The sequence below is a fragment of the Equus quagga genome, chromosome 12, assembly GCF_021613505.1.
Source record: "Equus quagga isolate Etosha38 chromosome 12, UCLA_HA_Equagga_1.0, whole genome shotgun sequence".
Classification (NCBI taxonomy): domain Eukaryota; kingdom Metazoa; phylum Chordata; class Mammalia; order Perissodactyla; family Equidae; genus Equus; species Equus quagga.
Window position 1 is genome coordinate 68,692,099 of NC_060278.1, and position 22,306 is coordinate 68,714,404.

Consider the following 22,306-nt stretch of genomic DNA (forward strand, 5'->3'; position numbering starts at 1 on the left):
CTCAAAAAAAAAAAAAAAAAATGATGAATTACACATAGGCTATTTACTCAACATTTTTTTAAAAAGCCACATTCACAGCTCTATCACCCCTGTTTGCTTCAGGAAGCCTCAAAGACACTGGCAAAAATTATATTTCTAAAATGAGTCAGCCAATGTCTGCTCCCGAGCACCTCTCCCCTGATCCCCAGTGCCATTTCGCCCCTCACATCTGAGGCCTGCCCACGAACTGAAGGTGAGAATGCTCCTTCAGAAGGGAGATCCCCATGCCCAAGCAGGTTGGCAGGGCCCCTTTACATGGGCATCCCTGACCCCATGTCCAGGGACACACTTCACAAAACTGGAACCAGAGGGGTTAGTGCATGTGTCCCTAGAAGGGTGCTTGCCCCTACCCCTCACCCCCTGCTGAGGCCTCCAGGCTGCACCTGGCTTGGTCCAAAAGCTGGATGGGCCCCTCCAGGTTCCTCTGGCTCTAGTACATTCTGGCGAAGAAAGGATTTATCTTAAACCTCTCATGACTGGTCCCCTTGAGAGCTGCCTCTCTGCATCTTTGGGCCCTTCTGTGGGGCTCAGCTGACTGCACTCCCTGCCAGTGTTGGAACTTCTGGATCCCAATAGAAGAGTGAGCTCTGGGCAGCCTGCCCAACCCTGAGACAGGTAGCTCCCAAATAGGAGCCAAGCAGGAATCACAAAGGAAAAGTGTTGCCTAAGGATTTGATTGACTTTTAATCTTCCTAGAATCTACTCTACCAGACTGAAAACGTAAAACAGAAATGGGACTTTTCTCTCACTGCTTTTGGGAATATTTTATTCTTACAACTATTATTTTCCAGGTAATATTTATTGAGAATCCCCCAAAATGCCTAGAGGTGCACTTAACCTTAAGGATGGGTGCATCAGGATATGCAAAGACTTAAATGCAGACCCTTTTGAGTGCCTGCACGCTGTCCCCTTGGCCAACTTCTGATGTCAGCCTCAGCTGCTGCAGACGGTACCATGCAAGTTTCAGCTCTGCTGACACCAAAGACTTCTCAAACAAGCACTGAGAGTCTTTTTGCCTTGGGGCCTTCTCAGAAGTCATGGGAGCCTGCTTGCTTGCTTGGACAGACAATGGAGGCAGGAACCAGTGGCTCAAGGCCCCACCTTCTTCCTCTGGACAACCTGGAAGACATTCTGTACACTTTAATAAGTGGGTTGGTTAGAAACACTGCAGATGCACCTCCATCCCTATATAACTGTAAGAATCTGGTGAGCCCTATGCCCTAACCCTTTGGACCAGCATTCTTGGTCTAGATCTTGTGTTATGCCACAAAAGGAGGAATTCTTACCAGATCCAACTAAAACAGTGGTTCTCAGCATTAGCTGCATGTTGGAATCACCTGGGGAGCTTGAGAAGTCTTGATGTTCAGATCACCCTCCAGAAAAACTACACTGACCTGTCTCAGGGTTGGGCAGGCTGCCCAGAGCTCACTCTTCTATTGGGATCCAGAAGTTCCAACACTGGCAGGGAGTGCAGTCAGCTGAGCCCCACAGAAGGGCCCAAAGATGCAGAGAGGCAGCTCTCAAGGGGACCAGTCATGAGAGGTTTAAGATAAATCCTTTCTTCGCCAGAATGTACTAGAGCCAGAGGATCCATGAAAGCGGGAGGCAGATAAACGGATTACATACCAAGAGACAGTCTTTGTTTTTATACAACTGGAATCATTCTACATGTATTTTTTGGAGATGTGCTTATTTCATATAATAACATAGCTACTCCATTTGCCATGTAAGTGCATTTATCTCTACTGCATTCACTTTTTAAAACTAGCCAGTTGTCATAACGAAAATCCACCTCTTGCCCACTCATCTGAAATGCTATCTTTATTATATACCAAACCTTTATTATATACCAAACCAGATTCTTTTTCAGGTCTCTCATCTAGTCTGCTAATAGGTTTCTCTCTTGCTCTGCCAGCACCATTGATTTTCATTACTGTAGTGTCGTAATATATTTTGATATCTAGGAAGGCCAGGACCCTCTGTGAGATTTTTTAAAATTACGTTTATCTCTTTAATTCCACAGGAATTTATTTTAAGGTATGCTATAAAGTAAGGATTGAAAATGATTAATTTTCCATAATTGCCAACCAGTTGCCCAATTACTGCTTACTGAGAATCCTTCTGTCATTAATTCGTATTGCCTATTTTATAACATATGATATTCTTACACAGTAAATATCACACATTCAATTCTGAACTGCCTATTGCCTTCCCTTAATTGGTCTAAGATCCTTGCCCTTGGAGAACTTACATTCTAGCAGGAAAAAAAGACAACAAATTTTAAAAAGTAAATAACCAATAGATATAGTTGCAATATTTTAGAAGGTGACAAGTCTTACAAAAGAAGTCAGAAGTAGAGCAGGGGAGGACGTATTGGATGTACAGAGCAGGGAGGGGTCGGGGCAGGCTGCAGTATGAAGTAGGGTGATCGGGGTAGGGGCCAGGCGCACAAGCAGGGAGGGCGGGCTGCATTATGAAGACAGGTGGCCAGGATAGGAGGTCGGGAGTGTGAGGTGTTGGAAGGGGCAGGGAGAGCAGAAGCAGGCTGCAGTATGACAGAGGGTGGCAGGGCTGACTTCATGGGTGTGTGACCTGAGCAGGCACACAAGGTCTCGAGCTCAAAAGGACCTGCACTTGGTTTAATGCTCTACCACCATTTTGAAATTCTTCGTAATTTTATCTTTGACTTTGTGTTTTATAGGTGAAGTCCAATGGAACAATGGAGCATGTGCATGAGCAGAATGGATATGCACAACACGTGTGTCTGTTGCCTTTCCCTGCTGCCCCATTCACTCACAGCATTCTGTGAGCACAGAATTCCGGCAGACCCAGGGCGTGTGGGAGGTTAGGACACTGAGCAAGTGTGACATAAATGTGTTATGTCTACAACTGAGTAAGCAGGGTTGCTGACAGCCCCAAGAGGTCACGCTTTCCATTGAACCAGAACTTGCTTTGAATGCAGAAAGAGGGCAATAGTGTTTAAGAAACAAACGACCAAGAAGCCCCATCATAACCTTCCTTACTTATGTTCCCTTCCTGTAACAGCCACTACTTACCCTGAACACAATGACACAGGAGAAGGAGAAACAAGCTGACCCGAGCTCCTTTCTCAGTCAGTCCTTCCTCACTCATCAGCTGACTGAAGGAGAGAGTGTTGGCAGAATGTATGGGTATCAAGAAGTGAAACAAAAATAGGTAAGTTAGTTTCATGTAGCGTTCCACTGTTCTGGTAAGAACGAAACACTTAATGCATGTACAGGCTACAAAATACAAATTGCGTAATTTCGGTGATTCCACATACAAGTTAAACTTGTGTTTAAAAACAGCAGTGGACAACATAAAGATAAATGATAAAACTCATGTTAATAATTTAAATTTTTAATTTGTCTATGGTTAGAATGATATTAAAGAGCAAATAAAAAGCACCAGGACAAGTCCAGAAACCATGAATGACAGGAAAAAGCTTTACGTTGTGATACCTTTAAAAGTACATTTTTCCTGCTTTTTGAACAAGGAGCCCAGCATTTTCCTCTTGCACTGAGCCCTGCAAATGATGTAGCCTGTCCTCTAGGTGCCATAGGAAAAAGACCCCCACCAAGACATGTGCTAGGGAAACGGCCTGTCCTCCTAGTCCCTCCCTCTACAGCCAGACACATGGTCCCAATTTTGGCTGCAGAGGAACCACTTCTGGTCTCACCCCCAGAGAATCTGGTGTCACTCCTCTGGAGTGCAGCCTGGGCAGGAGAAATTTTTACAGGTGATTCTAATGTACATCCAAGGTTGAGAACCAGCAGTCTAGATTGAGGCTACCAGGTACCAGGCATACTTGCCCACCAAGAGCCATGGATCTTGCAGTTGGCACTGCCAGCAAGATGTGCTGTGGCATCAGATGAGAAAACTGCACCAGTTTCCTACAGTAAGCAACCTGGTCCTTTATTCATAAACATGAACCAACAACCAAGGGTCACTGGGCACCTGAAGAAAATTAACAGCACCAGAGAGAAGAGGCAGGATGTACAAATAGAACTACTGGTCCTGTAGGACCCACATTAACTCAGAGAACAGAAGAGACCCTTTAAAAGCAGTGCTCCTGATGTGGGCCCATCCAGGATGATGATACCACCATCCCTTAGTTACTTCCCCCGGAAATCCAAGCCATGTCCTTGACAGCCCCATCCTCCACAATCAATCAGTCCCCTCCTCTCCGGCTCATCACCCCTGCCCATCTGGTTCACACTATGCTCTTCTCTAGCCTGGCCCAGTGTTCACCTCTCAGGTGCCCCTCCCTCTCTTGTCTTGCCCAGTCCCATCTATCTGCCATCCTGCTACAAGAGAGTCACAGATAAACAGCAAATCTGACCTTCCCATACTGCTGAACTCTCTACAGTGGCTGCCCACTGTCAAAAGACCAAGCCCCAAGATCCTTACTAGGACACTGAACATCATCATCACCACCTGCCTGCCTCTCCAGTCTCAGCATTCTCCTCCCCACCTGCAGCCTTCTTGCCCCACCAGTCAACTGCTTGTTACCCCGTGCGGCAGGTTCAAACCTCCCTCCCCTTGTTCATGTTCTTACAAGAATGTACCAGCTCCTGCCCCAAGCTTTCACACCTAGTTTGACCCATCTTCACCCTCCAAGACTCAACTCACATGTTTGATATGTACTCATGGACACCTGTCCTGATGACCATTCCCCCACCTAAGGCTCTGCATATTCCACTTGCTCCCTCAGCACCAGGCAAATGATGTCCTCTCAGAACTGTCCCAGTGTGATTTCCATCTCACCAAAGTACAAGCCTCCTGAAGAAAGAAAGCATGCCTTATTTCTCTTTCTTGTACCCATGACTAACACAGAATCTGAAAAGTGGTCAACAAATATTTGTGAAAAGGAAACAAAGCGTGGTAACTGGCCCAATTTTTACATACACAGTTATGGGTAAAGTACAGAAATTAGCCTCCTACTCAAAGCCAAAGAAAACATCAACACATTTTGGAAGATATATACTGGTATGGCAAATGTTAAGTTATTTACATTTGCAATTTCTGAAATACTTGGCCGCTGAGACATTCAGGTTAATCGATTAGAGGAGGAGAGAAAGATGAAATTCCTTTTCCCCACTGTCAAGACTTGACTTTGTTCAGCTGAGCCAAAGTTAAAGCCAAATGCAAGTGCTTCATCTCAAGAGGTCAGGGCTGAAAAGCCTGAAATGCAATCGGCCCATATGGCTCATTCAACGCATGCCCTCCTCTGCTGGCATCTGATTTCCATCCAGGCACAGAGAGACCGATGCCTGCACAGTTCCTAACGGTCTCCAGTGGACACTGCAAAACCATTGTGGCTCGTGGGTTTCTTCTGAAGAATAAAGGCCTAAGGAAAGAGAGCCAATGAGGGCAGACGAGGAAGGAGGTCCAACAAACGGCCAACTGCCAACACTACAGAGTCACAGATTTCCAGACCAGAAAGGCCCAGAGGACCACACGGCCCGATCCTCTAACCCGACACATAAAGACCCAAATCTAAGGGGTTCTGCGATGTGGCCAGGTCACTGAGTAGCAGTCAAGCCAGAATTCTCAGGCACCCAACTCCCAGCCCTTTTTCCCAACTAGTCCTTTTTCCTTCCTTCAAACTCCTCAAAGGCCTTCAGGAGGGAAAATGGAGGAAGGAAAAGCTATACTCTGCATTGTGTGTATCCCCAGCCTTTCATAATGAGGCAGATGGGGTGAATGGAGACTTGGGGCAACAAGAAGGCCCAGAGACCCTTCCATCCTCCACGCCAAGACGCTGAGAATGGCTCACCAGGTTGCACCTGCCGCCCAAGCTCATAACGACATTCTTCTTCTAAAACGGGCACTTTAGCCTCTTACAGAAAAAAATGCCAGATCAAAGCCAGCTGCCAGCTTATCACAGGCCTTGTAGCTACAAAGACACGGTATATGGTGAAGGTCTGATGCAGCTGCCCTGCTCTCGCCCTTGTCCACAGAGTGCTCACTTCTGCCTTGGTCTCTCGCAGAGCCTTGAGGACAAATCTGAGTTGGCACTCATTACACTGGCACCTACAGGCCTCCAAGACCCACAGCGGCAGTCTGAGCCCCAGACGTCATCACTTCGAATGCCCAATACTCTGCATCCCAAGAAAGGATGCAGAAAAGAATCCCTCGGAATGACTATGCCGGCATCCTAAACTGATGACTGAAACATGTCCACTCTGCTGTATGCTAAAATACTGACATTTCATTTTTACAGTCCTAAAACACAGAGTATTTCAAACACTACGGACAACGAATCCACAAAAACCCCAAACTAGCCCCTGGTTGTGGTTACTGTTGCTGTCTTCCAGGCTGGAGGCCAAAGACCTCTTCTCCTTACCCACAAACCAGGCATCATAACTTAAAAAGTAAAAGCCATAACCCCACCAAACACTACTTCAGCCAGGAATAGGATCCCAATGCAGAATAAATGTTAAGAAACCTCCATGGTTCCTTTTATTCCACTATTAACAGACAAGCCAGGAAGAATTCTCCCAAGGATGTTATTTAGCATTAAAAACCAAACCCATGAAACATCCACTGACAGGAAAATGGAGATTTCATTTCTAGGTATTGAGACCATGTCTCCAATGCTTGAAGTAGCTGGTGTTTAAGTGGATCACATTTTTCCAGTACTGGTGAGAAGACACAACTGGCCACAGGCCTTTGCTTCTGGCAGAGGGCCGTAAACAGGCCACAATCCAGAGGGACACACAGATCTCTCCCTACAGGGGTGTGAATTAGGAGACAGGGTCCTGCTTCTCTGTGTTTGCATTTCCTCAGGTGAAAAAGATGCTTCAATAAAACTCTTGAGGCTGCCTATTACTATCACTTCTCTCTAAGTCCTGAATTTATGTATTTATTTATCTTTAGAGAATTCCACTTCCTGTGGCTTGGTGAAGCAAGCTGGGCTCTGACCTGATTCCTTTCCTCCTTCTACCCTTGATTTACCTAACGTCACACATGAGTGTGGAACTGATTCATCACAAATCTATCCTGGGTACTCAAATAGCCTTGGAAAGGATTCCTGAATGCACTTCTCACGTCGCCCGACACCAGAGCCAACAAAGGCATCCACGATGAGAAATGAGTCTACACAGGTTCTCAGCAAGTCTTTCAGGTCTATTGTTCTTAACCCTTGGTAATCCCTCCTCCTGTTTCATTTTATTAAATTCTATTAGGGAAGACATGAAGGACGCCTACAGGAAAAGTTAGCTAAGCCTACCTGGTGTTTCATTCACAGTTCACATCTGGGTAGTAGGCCTATGTTTTCTTTTTTTAAAATTTGACTGATTTTCCCAAAATATCTCTCTCTTGAATAAAGTTACACACTTTTGAGGGAATTTCATCATTAACAATAATTCTCACTCAGTGCAACACTGACTTTGAAGAAGTCCCAGTAAAACTCCCATTTATTGAATGGGATAACGACTTTACCAACTTAAAGATTCTAGAGCCAATATTAACATTTGCTAAAGTTGGATGTTCTTACATTATTCTCTATACTTTTTGCACATTTGCAATATCTCAAATTTTAAAAATAACAATGGAAGTCTCTTGCCTAGAAAATCCACAAAAAGAAATGTTAACAAGAATGATTTTTACATCATTTCTAGTAACAGCAAAAAATTGCCAACAACCCCATAAGTCCATCAAGAGAACAGCTAAACAAAATGCAGTGTATTCATATGACAGAATCCTGCCTCACAATTAAAAATGGATGAACTAGCTGTAGATGTAACAACACAAATGACTTTGCTGGGGGGAAAGAAGCACATTTCAGAATACTATACATACGCATGTAGTACAGGACCATTTAGGTCACTGACGTGCACACAGGCATGCACATACACAGTGTATGTATGTATGGATAAACACACACACACACACATACATCATGAATCTAATCCTAAGGAAACCCAAATTGAGGGCCAGTTTTCAAAATAACTGGCCTGTACTCTTCCAAAGAGTGATGGTCATGAAAGTCAAGGAAAGACTGAGGAACTGATCTAGAATGAAGAAAACTAAAGATATATGATAATTAAATGCAACACATAATTCTGAACCACTATAAGAGACCAGTTATTGGGATAACGGCTAAAATGTGAATGGGGTCTGAGGACTGGTTGATACTAAAATTTCAATGGTAATTTTCTGATTTTAATGGATGCTTTGGGGTTCTGTAAAGAGAATGTTTTTGTTGGCAGGAAATATACACTAATGTTTCCAGGGGTGATGGGGCATCAGGTCAGCAACTTATCCTCAAATGGTTCAGGAAAAAAGTTCTTGGTACTGTTCTTCCATCTTGTCTACAAGTAAAACCTTATGACATTTATCCTATACTACACACAAAAATTAAGTCAAAATAAACATTAAGATCCAAATTATAAAACTCTTAGAAGAATACATAGGGGAAAACCTTCATGACACTGGATGTGGCAAAGATTTCTTAGATACGACACCAACAGCATAGGCAGCAAAAGAAAAAGTAGATAAACTGAACTTCATCAAAAGGTAAAACTTTTGTGCATCAAAGGATACTATCAACAGAGTTAAAAGGCAACCCACAGAATGGAAGAAAATATTTGCAAATCATATACCTAATAAAGGGTTAATATCCAGAAGAAATAAAGAACTCCTACAACTCAAGAACAAAAAAACCCAATTCAAAAATGAGCAAAATACTTGAATAGACAGTTCCCCAAAGAAGATACACAAATGGCCAACAAGCACATTAAAAGATGCTCAACATCACTAGGCACTAGGGAAATGCAAATCAAAACCACACTGAGATATCACTTCACACCCATTAGGATGGCTATTATTAAAAAAGAAAAAAGAGGGGCTGGCCCCGTGGCCAAGTGGCTAAGTTCACGTGCTCTGCTGCAGGCGGCCCAGTGTTTCGCTGGTTCAGATTCTGGGCGCGGACATGGCACTGCTCATCAAACCACGCTGAGGCGGCATCCCACATGCCACAACTAGAAGGACCCACAACGAAGAATATACAACTATGTAGTGGGGGGCTTTGGGGAGAAAAAGGAAAAATAAACTCTTTAAAAAAAAAAACGAAAAAAGAAATTAAAAAGCATTGGCAAGGATGTGGAGAAATTGGAACCCTCGTGCTTTGTTGGTGGGAATGTAAAATGGTGCAGCCACAGTGGAAAATGATAAGACAAATCCTCAAAAAATTAAACAGAGAATTATGAATATGATCTAGCAATTCCACCTCTATGTGTACACCCAAAGAACTGAAAGGAGGGACTTGAACAGATATTTGTACACCCATGTTCACCGCAGCATTACTCACAATAGCCAAAAAGCGGAAACAACCCAAATGTATGGACGGATGAATGGATAAACAAAACGTGGTATATACATACAATGGAAGATGAGTTAGCCTTAAAAAGGAATGAAATTATGATACATGTTACAACATACAAGAACTGTGAAGAAACAGTATTAAGTGAAATAAGCCAGACCACAAAAGGACAAACATTGTATGATTCTACTTACGTGAGGTACCTAGAGTAACCAAATTCATAGAGACGCAAGTAGAACAGTGGTTACCAGGGGGTGGGGGAAGGGGAAGGAGTTAGTGTTTAATGGGTAGAGTATCAGTTTAGGAAGATGAAAAAGTCCTGGAGATAGATGGTTGCACAACAAGGGAAATGTCCTTAATCGCACTGAATTGTACGCTCAAAATGGTAAAATGATTAAAATGCTAAGTTTTGGGTTATTTATATTTTAGCACAATTAAAAAAGAAAACCTAATGACATACACACACCCAGAGATCCCACGTATTTTCTATGTGTAAATGTGGGTAAACATATTTTTATTAAGTCTAGAAGAAAACATAGAACTTATTAATGGTGTTACCGCTGGGAATGAGAGATTATGGTCATATGGCCAAAAGCATCTTTAGAGTATCTTAAACTCCTAATTTTTTCAAGGATATTTATTTATGTATTACATGTAACAAAAATTGATACAAAAATGTTATTTTATGGGCTCACGAGAAAAATAAAAGGAAAAGAACTGCTTCTATAAAAACACCGTTCTACTCAGGAATCCTATAAAAACTTACTAATAAAAAATAATATTTCTAACCTGGTACTTTCCAGTTAACACACTGTTTGCCTGAAATTTTAAAAATAATAATAAGAGAAAGGTACTTCCCAGGAGAAAATGAAGGGAGCAAAGGGACAACATGAAAAGAAAAAAAAAAAGAATCCACACAGCATAAGGCCAGATCTAGTCTGGATTTTGAAATGAAATTTTATACAAACTGTACTTAGCCCCGAAGGTTCCACGACCCAACAACGACACCGACATTAACAGCAGCCTCTGCCTGCCCTCTGCAGTCGGACCACTGCGATTCCCGAACAGAGCCTCTGCTCAGGGGGTACTCTGGGGCATCATGTTCCCGACTGAGCAGGAGGGGTGGAAAATAGAAACAAGGCCACAAACTTGGATCTTTCCGTTACACAGAAATTGAGGCTTCCAGGCTTCACTTTCATGATTAAAAATAGAAAAAGAAATTGACTTCACATTTTATGGAAAGTAGTCAAAGGAATACATTTTAGGTGAAGAATCTTCATAGAAGTGCTATTACTTTGCATTTCATATTGATAAAAATAACTAAGATGGTAGAATAGGCAGTAGAAATGCCTATGGTGAGGCTCCCGATCTGCCCCCAGCACGGGGTACACGGGTGTCCCCCATGACAACCACCTCCAGCCCTGGATTCCCGCTCCACCTCTGGGGCTGCAGCTACCCTTCTGACAATTACTTCCTATAATTTCCAAGATCCATGAATGCCAGGAAACATACTTTTCCAAAAGTAAACCTTTTTTTCCCTCTAACAAGCTCTGAATACTTAGATTTAGAAACTGTCCTGACAACATAAGTTAAGATGGTATATATAAATCAAATTCAATATAAATGTTGTTTCTCAGGCCTTTAACAATTTCTTTTTATAATATAAGTTTTTTGCATTTTGGGGAAAGCTGGGCAATAGTGAAACATCTGGCTTCACGGTGACCTGAAGAAGGGGGCCTGAATCCCTGAAATTTGCTTTTTTGTTTTTTACCCCCATCGAACAAAGGTGCTGGCTTTGTGTCCAGACTGTGGCCAAGAATCACTCAGAATCAGGGGTGAGCATCACACCCCTTGATGTCTAAATGTCTGATCTCATCCTAGAAACTCAAAGAAACTCATGCCATGGAATCCCTTCACCACCCTACTCTGGAGGCAGGAATGGGGTCTTTCTTGGAGCAAACTGTGGGAGGTGAGACTTTGCAGTATGTCCTAATGCTCAAACAATGGTATGAACGAATTCAAACATGAGTCATTTACAGAAAAGCTCTGCTGTGGGAGGCAGAACACCAGGGTGGTTGACAGCCTGTAAATCCAGACTCTCCATAGCTCTCATCGACCTGTTACAGGAGCTCCTAACTGTTCCCCCAGTTGCCCCCTCCCCGACCGACACTACAATCCAGTCTCAGCCATCACTGCAAACACACACACATGCTCTCTGTTCTAGTAACTCTCCAGTTTACTACCAATAAAACCCGAATTTCTTACCCAGGCCTCCCACCATCAGATCCAGGTCACAGTTCTGCCCCCATGTCCTACCCTCTCCCTGCCACCCTCCAAGCACCAGCCCACTGGCCTTCCTTCCACCAGCTGCCCAGGGCTCCGCACTTGGGGACCCCTCCGTCTAGCATATTCTTCCCTCAGTCTTCACGTGGCTGGCTCCCTCTGAGCTCAGGTCCTTCCCCAGCCCTTGAACCTAAGGTAGCCCCATAAGGTAGTATCCTCTACGTAGAGCTCTCCCTGTTTTAATTTCTTTATATTATCACAATTTTAAATTCTACTTCTTTTTTCATGTTTCCCACTAGAATGCAAGCTCCACTAGAGCTTGTTCCGCACTGTAACTATATGCAAGGCCAGCACAGAGCGGGCATCCTATAAGTACCTGTTGGATAGAGAGAGGAGTGGGGGGCGGCTAGGTGAGTGCACAGAGAGATGGACAAATGGGTGAAAGGATAGGTGGATAAATGAACAAGCAAACAAACTAACAAACGAAGGAGCATGGGCTATTATTAAGTGTATTAACCACTATGAAATCAGTACCACAGCATTCAAAGGCAGGAAGACCTCCCCGACGGGCACTGAGGTAAGCATCATGAATGAAGCACTGTCTGAAAGGGACCTTAATACTTGGGGGAAGGCAACAGGTACAGATAGGGAAGGAGTTCATTTCAGGTGGATGAACAGATACACAAAGGGGAAAAAAAAATGACACATCCATGAAAGAGTAAATAATCTGCAGGAAACTAATCCTACAACTCAATGTGAAAAGCTTTTATTATGAACTTAAGTAATACACCGTAAAATATGAACTCTTAACAATGTCCCTTGTGTGTCTAAACGTAAATGATTAGTCAACTGCCCATGAAGCCTCGACATTCATGCATTTTACTAAACAGCAATTCTCCAAGCAAAGACTTAGGTGCTGCTCATCCTGGGTTTTTATTCCAGTCCCATCAATAAGTCAACTGATGAGTAAGGAATTCTATGTCTGGTATTCAAAAAACCAAGAGAACTATAAATTGCTTTTCAACTAAAAATCTAAAGAGGCTACACCAACGCAATCTGGCACAGCCACTGGGCAATCCACACACTGGGCTCATCTCTCTTAAGAAACAAGTTATTCCGCTAGCACATGCCTCAATGTCACTCGACAGAAGGACCCATCATCAGTCACTAACGCATTGAGCTGTTACTGCTCTATTGGCTCTTCCCTGACACATCTGTAACTGTGTCGGGAAGGCACCACACTCTGGGAAGACTTCCATCACTGCTGTGTGTATGGCGGGGTCGTGGATGAGGGACTGAGGGGCACTGATGAATGAAAACAGCCTCATATGTGACCTCAATAATCAAGCCCAGCCATCTTGATTCTGGCAACTGCAGTAACACAGATCATAAAGTATTTTTAGACATTTTCGCTGGGGGGGAGGGGGCGGGCAGGGTGGAGTAGATAAAAATGGAAACATCCAATTTCTTCTTGTCCATTAGTTCTCAAATGTGAGTGTACTTGAGGAGCACACACAAAAAACATAAATCTCCTACTCTTCTGCCTTTCACATCCAGACATGCCAGGAACTTTGGTTCAGGAAACCTGGGGAGGGGGAGGTGGCCAAGACTCTGCATTTTAATATGCACCCTTGGTGGCTTGAGGCGGCGGTCCCCAGACAGCCCTCTGAGGAGCACGACTACCAGCCCCTGAGTGACTTTGGTGAAGAGAGAATGTGTAATCCCCGCACCCAACACCCTGTAGCCAGCCAGCATCTTCACTTCTTTGGGGCCTTCCAAGAATGTGATGAAAGCCCTGGACCCTCCCAACAAAAGGCACACGCACACACAGATACACAAAAAACTTGGAGGACACACTCAGGGCAGTTCATGAACCCCTAATAGCCCGCTTGACCCAATTCACACCCTAGCACCTGTCGTTATCTTCTCTTAGAGGCTAACCAGATTAAAAAAGATAAACCCCTTGTCAGTCCGACAGCACCCAGACTATGGTGTGTTGGCAAAACACCTCTGTGTAGTTATGTGTTCTATCTATGGGGCAATCCTTCAAAAAAGAAATAGAAGAAGAGCTTCATTTTTTATTTCTATCACTTTTAGATCATTCTTCTCCTTCCATTAGTAATGCAAATGTTTGAACAAGGCTTTCTGCAAAATACCACTGACTGACTGAACATTTTTCTACAATTACCCAGGACTATGAAGCTCCTAATAAATTAGCTAAAAAGCTAAGAATTTCCAATTAAAATCTTGAGTCTGGGGGCCGACCCAGTGGTGTAGCGGTTAAGTTTGCACGTTTCGTTTCGGCAGCCTGGGGTTCGCCGGTTCTGTTCCCGGGTGCGGACATGGCACCACTTGGCAAGCCATGTTGTGGTAGGCATCCCACATATAAAGTGGAGGAAGATGGGCCTGGATGTTAGCTCAGGGCCAGTCCTCCTCAGCAAAAAAGAGAAAGATTGGCAGCAGATATTAGCTCAGGGCTAATCTTCCTAAAAAAAAAAAAATCTTAAGTTGTATAATTAAATTATTGCCGTGCTCAACGTATAAATCCATAGAAGGAGAAACTTTACCTCCTTCTCTTGGGAATAAAAAAAAAATGCTAGTTAATCTTTGGCAGGTCAAGTCAGTAAGGTAAGGAGTTTGTTTTTTTAACACATCCACAAATGAGATTAGGAGTTTAAAATAACTAAGAATCTGCCCAAAACACATACACAAGAACAAACAAAGCCCTTAAACCTTGAATGCGCTAACCCATTAGTACCCTGAGAGAGTTGTTTAAAGCAAAACAGATGTTTTTCTCTAGTTGGAAATTAGAAATGTTTTATGTGTCAAAGGTAGAAGAGGAGAAGATCATAGTTTTAAATTTACCAGTCATATTCCAGCAGCGGGAAACAAACTCTTTAATTTTTGCAATTTCAGTAACACATGCTATGGATTTAAGAAGGTAAGATGAAGGTCAATTTATTGATCAATCAATCAGTGGGTGCCCAGGCAGAGAGACAGTGATGTATCTCTTGGAAAGGCTTCTTTTTAATACTACAGTGTACCAACTTAGGACAACCATCTATACGGAAACAAATTAAAACACTAAAACAAAAGCAATCCCTTGCAGTGCCCCAACTAGGAGGAAGCTAGCCTGCTTGGAAACATCTAGGAGGCTCCCAATCTTTCCCACCAGCCAGATACGCACGCCCAGGGCAGGGACCTCCCCCCACTGACAGGACTCAGAGAGGCTCTGGCTGCTGGTGAGCAGAGGACGGGGCTTAGGGAGACCAGAAGCCCACCCAGCCTCCACACGCAAGCCTCTCCCCAGAGGGCTGTGCTGCTTTCCTAACTCAGAAAGTGGATGTCCACACTGAAGGGATCAGAAAACCAGGGGTGATTCCTGTAGCCAAAGAGGCCAGGTGCCAGCCCACCCTGTTGGGAAGCCTTCTGTACACCAGGCGAGCTCACCGGCACGCCCACCATGACACTGTGACAAAGATGAACAGCAGCAGCAACAAAAACTCTGGAACGCAGCAGCTCGCGTTAAGTTCCCACTTTGGTTTCAGTAACACTCCAGTATAAACAAAGCAAGACTCTCAGTCAACGTCTGTTCAATAAATCAATGTGACAAAATGAACTGATGTAGAATAAATGACAGGATCTGGGTACCATTTTGGCAACCAGACTTGGAAGCTCACTCTTGTGGCAAGTCAGCTTGAGCCTGGCTCAGGCCAGGCAAAAACTGAAGTTGAAACCAACACAGATTGGGGAGCTAGCACCTGGAGTTCAAGCCTGAAAAAAGAATGAAAAGGGGAATACATACATTTAAATAAAAGTTCTTCTATGAAGAAATGCAAACTTATGGGTATCAACATAATTCTTCCTTATATTCAGAATACTTCCCATTAGACTTGTCCCTCAAAGTGAAACGTACAGGAATTCAGAGCCCATCTTTGTGCACCTGCAGTGGGGTTGCCACCTGTGTCCTCGCCTGTCCTCTATTCCACCTTCCGGATTCCACAGCACACATTACTGAAAAGGCTCCCCTGTCACTGGAAATACAAATAAATGAAACCGAATGGAGCTCTTTTCCCCATCCCCTCTCTCTCCTGCACATTTCTTTCCAATCCTACAGAAGCCGTGAATGTCTCAATCTAGACATTCCAAGGTTTCCAGGCTTAGGGATGGAGACTTGCTGACAAGACAAGTGTATGGAGAAAATTACAGGTGAAGTGATGATGATATTCAGAGAAGTACAAAGTTCTGGCACCATTTTTCACTGGTCAACTTATCCCAGTGATTTGTCAATAAACACATGAGCTAATTCAAAGATGTGTATTTGAAAGTCCATTTTTTCAGCTCCTTCCAGCATTTTAATTTAGTGAGGTTTTCAATCACACTAAATAAATGAGAACATAAATAATTAATGGCAACACTATGAACTAGGTGGGCTCAGGGGAGAGTCCCTCAATTACAAAATGCACCTCCTCATCGGGGAACCCCTCACCCTGCTCTCACACATGTGCAACCCCATCCATGGGCGACTCAGGGACCCCTGCTACAAGGAAAGCATTTAAGATGAAAACAAGAGCAAGAATAAGTTTCTACCATCAGGAATGGCTGACTAAGGTACTGAAATCTCCCAATATCTAGCCACCCATGGAAGAACTCAGGCACTAGCAATCTTCTGTAGGAATAATCAGGATGTTCCCACCAGAATCATATTCTTCCACAAAAACGCAACAGGGAAAACAGCCCCTGTCAGGTGGTTCTGCTACTGCGTCCATGCCCTGCTCCCTTTGGAACTACATCCTTCAGAGCAAGAACTAACGCTCTTCTTCCAACTTCTTCTCACTGTCAGAACACGTCACGGGGCCCACACAGCAGCCTATAAACGCACGGGGCATGGTGCTGAGACAGCCAGGGGAAAACACGCCGAGGCTGCAATAGCCAGTCCCGAAAACAAGCAGAGATATGGCTAAGGCAGGCAAACAACTAGGTCCCTTCACGAGCCCAGTCGTCACCAGCAGTAGCTGCCTCACCCATAAATAGAGCTCTGGGACTCTGAAAAATCAGAATCTACCCTTAAGCGAAGTACAAGTCTGGACATAACTGAGAGTGCCTCCTGCCTGCCACATCCTCAAAGCTCAGCTGAAACCTCCAGTCCCCTGGGAGGCCTGTCCAGCTCAGCAGCAACGGCAATGGCATCAGCCTTCTCAGAACTTAGGACACTCACAGACAGCACAGCTCACGGGCCTATGACACATGACTCCAAAACAAACTACACACCCGGGCTCACTTCCTGGGGCACGGCACTGAGCAAGACTCGGGGAGCCTGAGTTTTAGGAGTGGTGTGGACAGATGAGGAACGAGGAAACAAGCAGATGGCAACAGATGGTGCTAAGTACTGTGAAACAAATCATCAGAGCAATGTGACAGAAGAGCTGGCGGGGGCTTCCTTGGGATTGAGGGGTCAGAGGACCTCCTCTGAGGAGGAGACACTGACACTGAGAACAGAGCCCAGAGGTAGGAAAGAGCGGGACCTGTTCTCAGAAGGGAGAGAAGGCAAGAGCAGGTAAAGCATCAGGACTGAAGGAAAAATGGGTGCAGAGCAGGCCAAGAGAGAGAGCGCCACAGGAGCTTGGGCATGGCGCCGGAGGGAACGCAGGCTGTAGTCTCAATGCATTTGGAAGGCACTGAAGGGTTTTAAGCAGGAGCATGAAATGATGGCCTTGTGATGTTTCCTGAGTTGTCGTATACTGCTCTCTACTTGTTTCACTGCCATTAACCTCCCAGGTTTATGTGGCCCTAAATCCATTCCTGGGAGTAGGGACTGGGGTACGGCACTTCCTCCTGGTCCTCACAGTACCCAGCACACTGTCGTCTACTAAAATGACACTTGATGCATAAATACATATACACACACACACATACACTGCTCATTTATTCAGACGGTTTAAAGAATATATATTTAAAAACTCACCAAAAGAACCATTTCTCTATAATGTATGCAGCTTGCACTACCTATTGGATGGAATTGGAAAATAAAACACTTAGAATTAAAAGCTTAGTTGACAGAAATGCATATTTATCTATCAGTGAAATAATTTGGCTACAGTCTTCCTACCAACACAAAAGCAAAAAGATTAGCTATTTGCTGGAAGAGAAACCCCCTTCTTATTGAGACTGGAAAGGCAGAGACAGACCACAGGTAAAGGCCAGCACCCACCATCACATAGTCGCCACCTCCTGGAGAGCTGGAGGACAGAGATCTGAGTAATATTCTAGGGTCTGAGACTTCTGATGTCAATTAACTAGTACATATAATTGAAAGTGACACAGGACTATTCATGCATTTGAAGAGAAAGCTCCCAAAAGATTCAGAAATAACTAAAATAAAAGACTTTCTTATCCTATAAGTTATCATGGCTTGTTAGAGGTTAAAAATAGGGGCCAGCCCCGTGGTGGAGTGGATAAGTTCGCGTGCTCCGCAGCAGCAGCCCAGGGTTTCCCCAGTTTGGATCCTGGGCATGGACATGGCACCGTTCGTCAGGTCACTTTGAGGCGGTTGTCACAGGCCACAACTAAAAGGACCTGAAACCAAGATATACAACTATGTACCCGGGGGATTTGGGGAGATAAAGCACAAAAAATATATATATAATGCCTATTTGTTTTTATGTTGTAAATAAGAAAAGAGGGGGTATTAGGTGAAAGAAGGTTGAAGATCCTAAAGATATAATGTATTACTCTTCCACCCCTAGAAAAATTTAGAATGAGACAAACCCGGCTACAATTTTTCTCCAAATAGAGTTAAAGCAGAATAATAAATCAAAACTATAAAATAATCGTCAACTAAAACCAGAGGGAGTAGGCAGAGGTAAGAGGAGAACTGGGGGAGAGTGGTATCCTGGAAAACAAGGTTCAAGACAATTGGTTTCCAGGGATGAGTGGGCAACAATGGCAAGAGCTGTGGAGCGGTCAAGTAGGGTGGGCCTGAGAAACAGTCACAAAATAAAGCAACAAGGTTACCGGGGAGCTCGAGGAGAGTCTATGCAGATGAGGACTCAGTTCTCAGATGGAGATCCTTGGGAATTTTAAAAGCGAATGGGAATAAGATGGATGAGTGAGAGACAGACTGACTTGACAAGAGGATACAGGGCTTAGTGGAGGCTAATGAGAAGGTGGACGGGGAGGGCTCCACAGCCCAGGGCAGTCTGGCTCCACAGGCACGCAACCTGTGCAGTCACAGAGGTCCCCCCATTCAGAACGGCTCCACCCTTGGTTTCATGCTCTGTTGTCACCATCTTGAAATTCTTAACAATTTTTTAACAAGGGGCCCCTCATTTTCATTTTGCACCGGGCCTCACAAATTACGAGGCCAGTCCTGGCCCAAGGAGTGGTGCTGGCCTCAGCACCAGGAAGGGCGGCTCTGCTGCCACAGTAGGAAGAGGAGATAGAGAATGCCGCCTGATGGCTTCTTTCTCTGTGAAGGAGAAAGAGAGTCATCTACCATGAATAAGCAAGAGGACAGACAAAGGGAGAGAGGTTAAAACCTCCTGCAGGGAGGAGAAATCTGGTAGACACCACCTTCATCAAGTGATCGAGGTTAACATCGCCTGTAGGAAGACAAATCAATACCATGTACTTCCTCCTATGATGCACCAAGAAGGGCACAAGATCACTTTTGAGCTATTTGCTATTCCTGTCCAACGCACAAGCTCAATGTATTCACAGAAAATCCAAATTGAGGAACATTCTACAAAATAGCAGACCAGTATTCCTGAAAAGTGTCAAGGTCATAAAAGACAAGAAAAGGCCAATAAACTGTCACAGATTGGAGAAGACTAGGGAGGAATGACAACTAAATGCCATGTGGGATTATCTTGAAACAGAAAAAGGGCATTAGAAAAAAAACTAGTGAAATTTAAATAAGGTTTGTAGCATCGTTAACAGTATTGTGTCAATATTAATTTCCATGTCTTGATCAGTATATTATGATTATGTAAGAAAGTAAAATTGAGAGAACCTGGGTAAAGAGTGTATGGGAACTCTCTTTTTTCAACTTTTCTATGTCTCAAATTATTTCGAAATAAAAAGTTTAAATTTTCATGTGGATTTTTCATTTATGATTTTATTTAATGTCCATAATTCCAGGAACCTCAATTATCACCTTTGAAGTCTAGCACCACTGCGTCAGACATGTTCTTGATTCTCTATCAATCCAAAGAATCAGTAACAAAAAGGAAGGTTATGTTCCACTTAAAAATGATGACTTTGAACAGCTCATACACACTTAAGTTTATATAACGCTTCCCCCACACCTACTGCATCAGTCCACTTCACAGCATCCTAGCACCAGAAGGGCAGGGGGAGGGAAGGAAGAACAGCAATGTCCCTTAGTTCTCACTTCTCTGCCTGCCGCCTTGTGTCTAGAAGGCCAGTAAGTGGTTGCATTAATTAAAGCCTTTACAAGTGTTAAGTATCTATGAGAACCACACAGGTTGCAAGGACTATCACAGATTTCCTTTCTCTATTTTAATTAAAATTTTTTCTCAAAGCTTACAGAGTTGGCAGCAAATCCAGGTCAGATGTTGCTTCAGAAAAATGAGGATTTACAAAGAACCTCGGGTGGCAGATCTACCCACACCTGGGACAAAACCCACTCCATGTAACCATTCTGAATTAGTGAATAGCCAGTCCAGGGCCGAGTGGAGTTGTGCTGCTACTCTGCTGCCACCCAGCGGTGTGTGGGAGCCAAGGCACCTCATCAGGGAACAGGAGGGCCAGAGGAGGAACTGGACTCTACAAAAGACATTTCCTCTGGAATCCAAAGTCGGGAGGAGGCAAGGAAGAAGTGCTGTCCTGCCCAGCGCAGCAGTAAGGAGATACAGTGTAAACGGATGCATCCTTGGAAAGGGATATATTAAAATAAATACTAGGTTGCTGTAGTGAAGTGTTTTCTCTACCTCAGAAGGAAAACTGCTCCAGGAACGAAATCGAAGCCAAAAGATATCACAGTCGCCCAGGAGACAGACTCTAAAATCTGATTCCAGGCTTACCTGCTTTGGGTCAGAGGTAGCAGCGCCAAGAGCCGGGGATTCCAGTTCTATGGTCACAGGCCCATCGTTCTGAATGTGGACTTGCATGTAGGCACCAAACTTGCCATCTGAAAGAGCAATTCAAAGTTACAAGAGATGCAGGCCCCAGATCACCCCATCTGAAAAGCACACCTAGATCAACGTCCTCAGAAACCTGGGGAATAGGACTGGCGCACACCTCGAGTAGTGAGGGAAACAAAATTAAACAGCAAGAGATGCCACTGCTCGCCCCACAGCCTTGGCAAGAAGGAAAAGATCCAGTAGCAGCAGGCGTCGGAGAAAACGTGGGTTAGCAGGGCTGTAAGACGGTGGGAAGGTGAATTGGTATAACCACTTTGGAGGGCTTTTTGGTGCCGTACCGAGTAAAATTCAAGTCAAACACACCTGACAACTCTGGAATTCCACTTTGGGGAGTCTACTCTAGAAACGCTTGTATAACAAGAAATGTTCAAGAGCATTCACTCTGGCAGTGTTTATAAAAGAAAAAAGGGGACAGAATCTGACTGTCCTCAGCAGGGGAATGAACGTATACACATTGCCGTAACTCCTCAACGGAATACCATATGGCAGCCTCATCCATCAACATGGCAAACCTTAAAAAGATAATGGGATCTTTAAAAAGTAACTTACAACAAAGACACATCATTATGATAACATTTATACGCTATTTTTAAATACCCAAAACAAACATGGGCAGGAAAGATGAACACCAAGCAGAGGACAGTAGCAACATCCACAATGAAGAGAAGGCAGGGGTGGTGGGATTTGAGAGAGAGATCTGAAGTAAATGTGACCAACTGGGAATGAGTACACTGGTGTCTATTTTCTATATGTTTCATAATTAAAATTTTTAAGCAAATCAAATATAAAAGGAAAAGAAAGCTTAGGAGGCTCCTCCCGAATAATCTCATAAACTGCCCTGTACCTGACCCGCAGGCCTGCATGGTCTAAGAAGGAGCGAGAGGTCCTGCTCCCCTGCTGTAGGGTCAAAGGCAGGTCAAGCTACCCAAGCACTGCAGGCCCAAGAATTGAGGAGACACCTTGCTCCCCGTGGGAGGGGACTGCCCAAAACTGGGGGCCACTCATCTCCCCCTGCCCCACATCCCTCCCTCACATCAACAAGGCAGCAGAACCATCCTGTTCCCCAGGATGCGCTGTCAAACTGGCCACAGGCTACCCCAGACAAGTGTGCCTCTCTATGTCCTATTCCTAATCTTCTAACACCCAAACCCACTCAATCGTGACTAATCAATTCTCAAGTAGTGAATTACATTTATAAAGAAAACCAAGCACATGCTTTGAGAGACAATGTCATGGAATAACCAGAATGTCAACTCCATCCATCCAAGCATCTCTGTTAAGTGCTGGGCATAAACACTGCTGATGACACATACACTCACTCAAGGGAACACAATGTTCTTGACAAGCAGGGAGGGTTACTTGCACACCATTTCTGATAAATCCGAAACTAAGAGAAGAGTTGGGTCCATAGAATTAAAATAAATATGAGTCCTCAGAAACTGAGAACCATCAGGACTTCTTCTGTTCCCACCCA

The 22,306-nt window shown here is 44.1% G+C and overlaps 1 protein-coding gene across 1 annotated transcript in view; it reads right to left on the reverse strand.

The window, feature by feature from the left end:
* Positions 1–22,306, reverse strand: part of DTD1 (D-aminoacyl-tRNA deacylase 1) — a 174,623-nt gene that overhangs the window by 109,990 nt on the left and 42,327 nt on the right. The window contains exon 4 of the mRNA XM_046678100.1: positions 20,713–20,819. Coding sequence (XP_046534056.1) covers positions 20,713–20,819 — 107 coding nt within the window. The remainder of the gene's footprint in view (positions 1–20,712; positions 20,820–22,306) is intronic.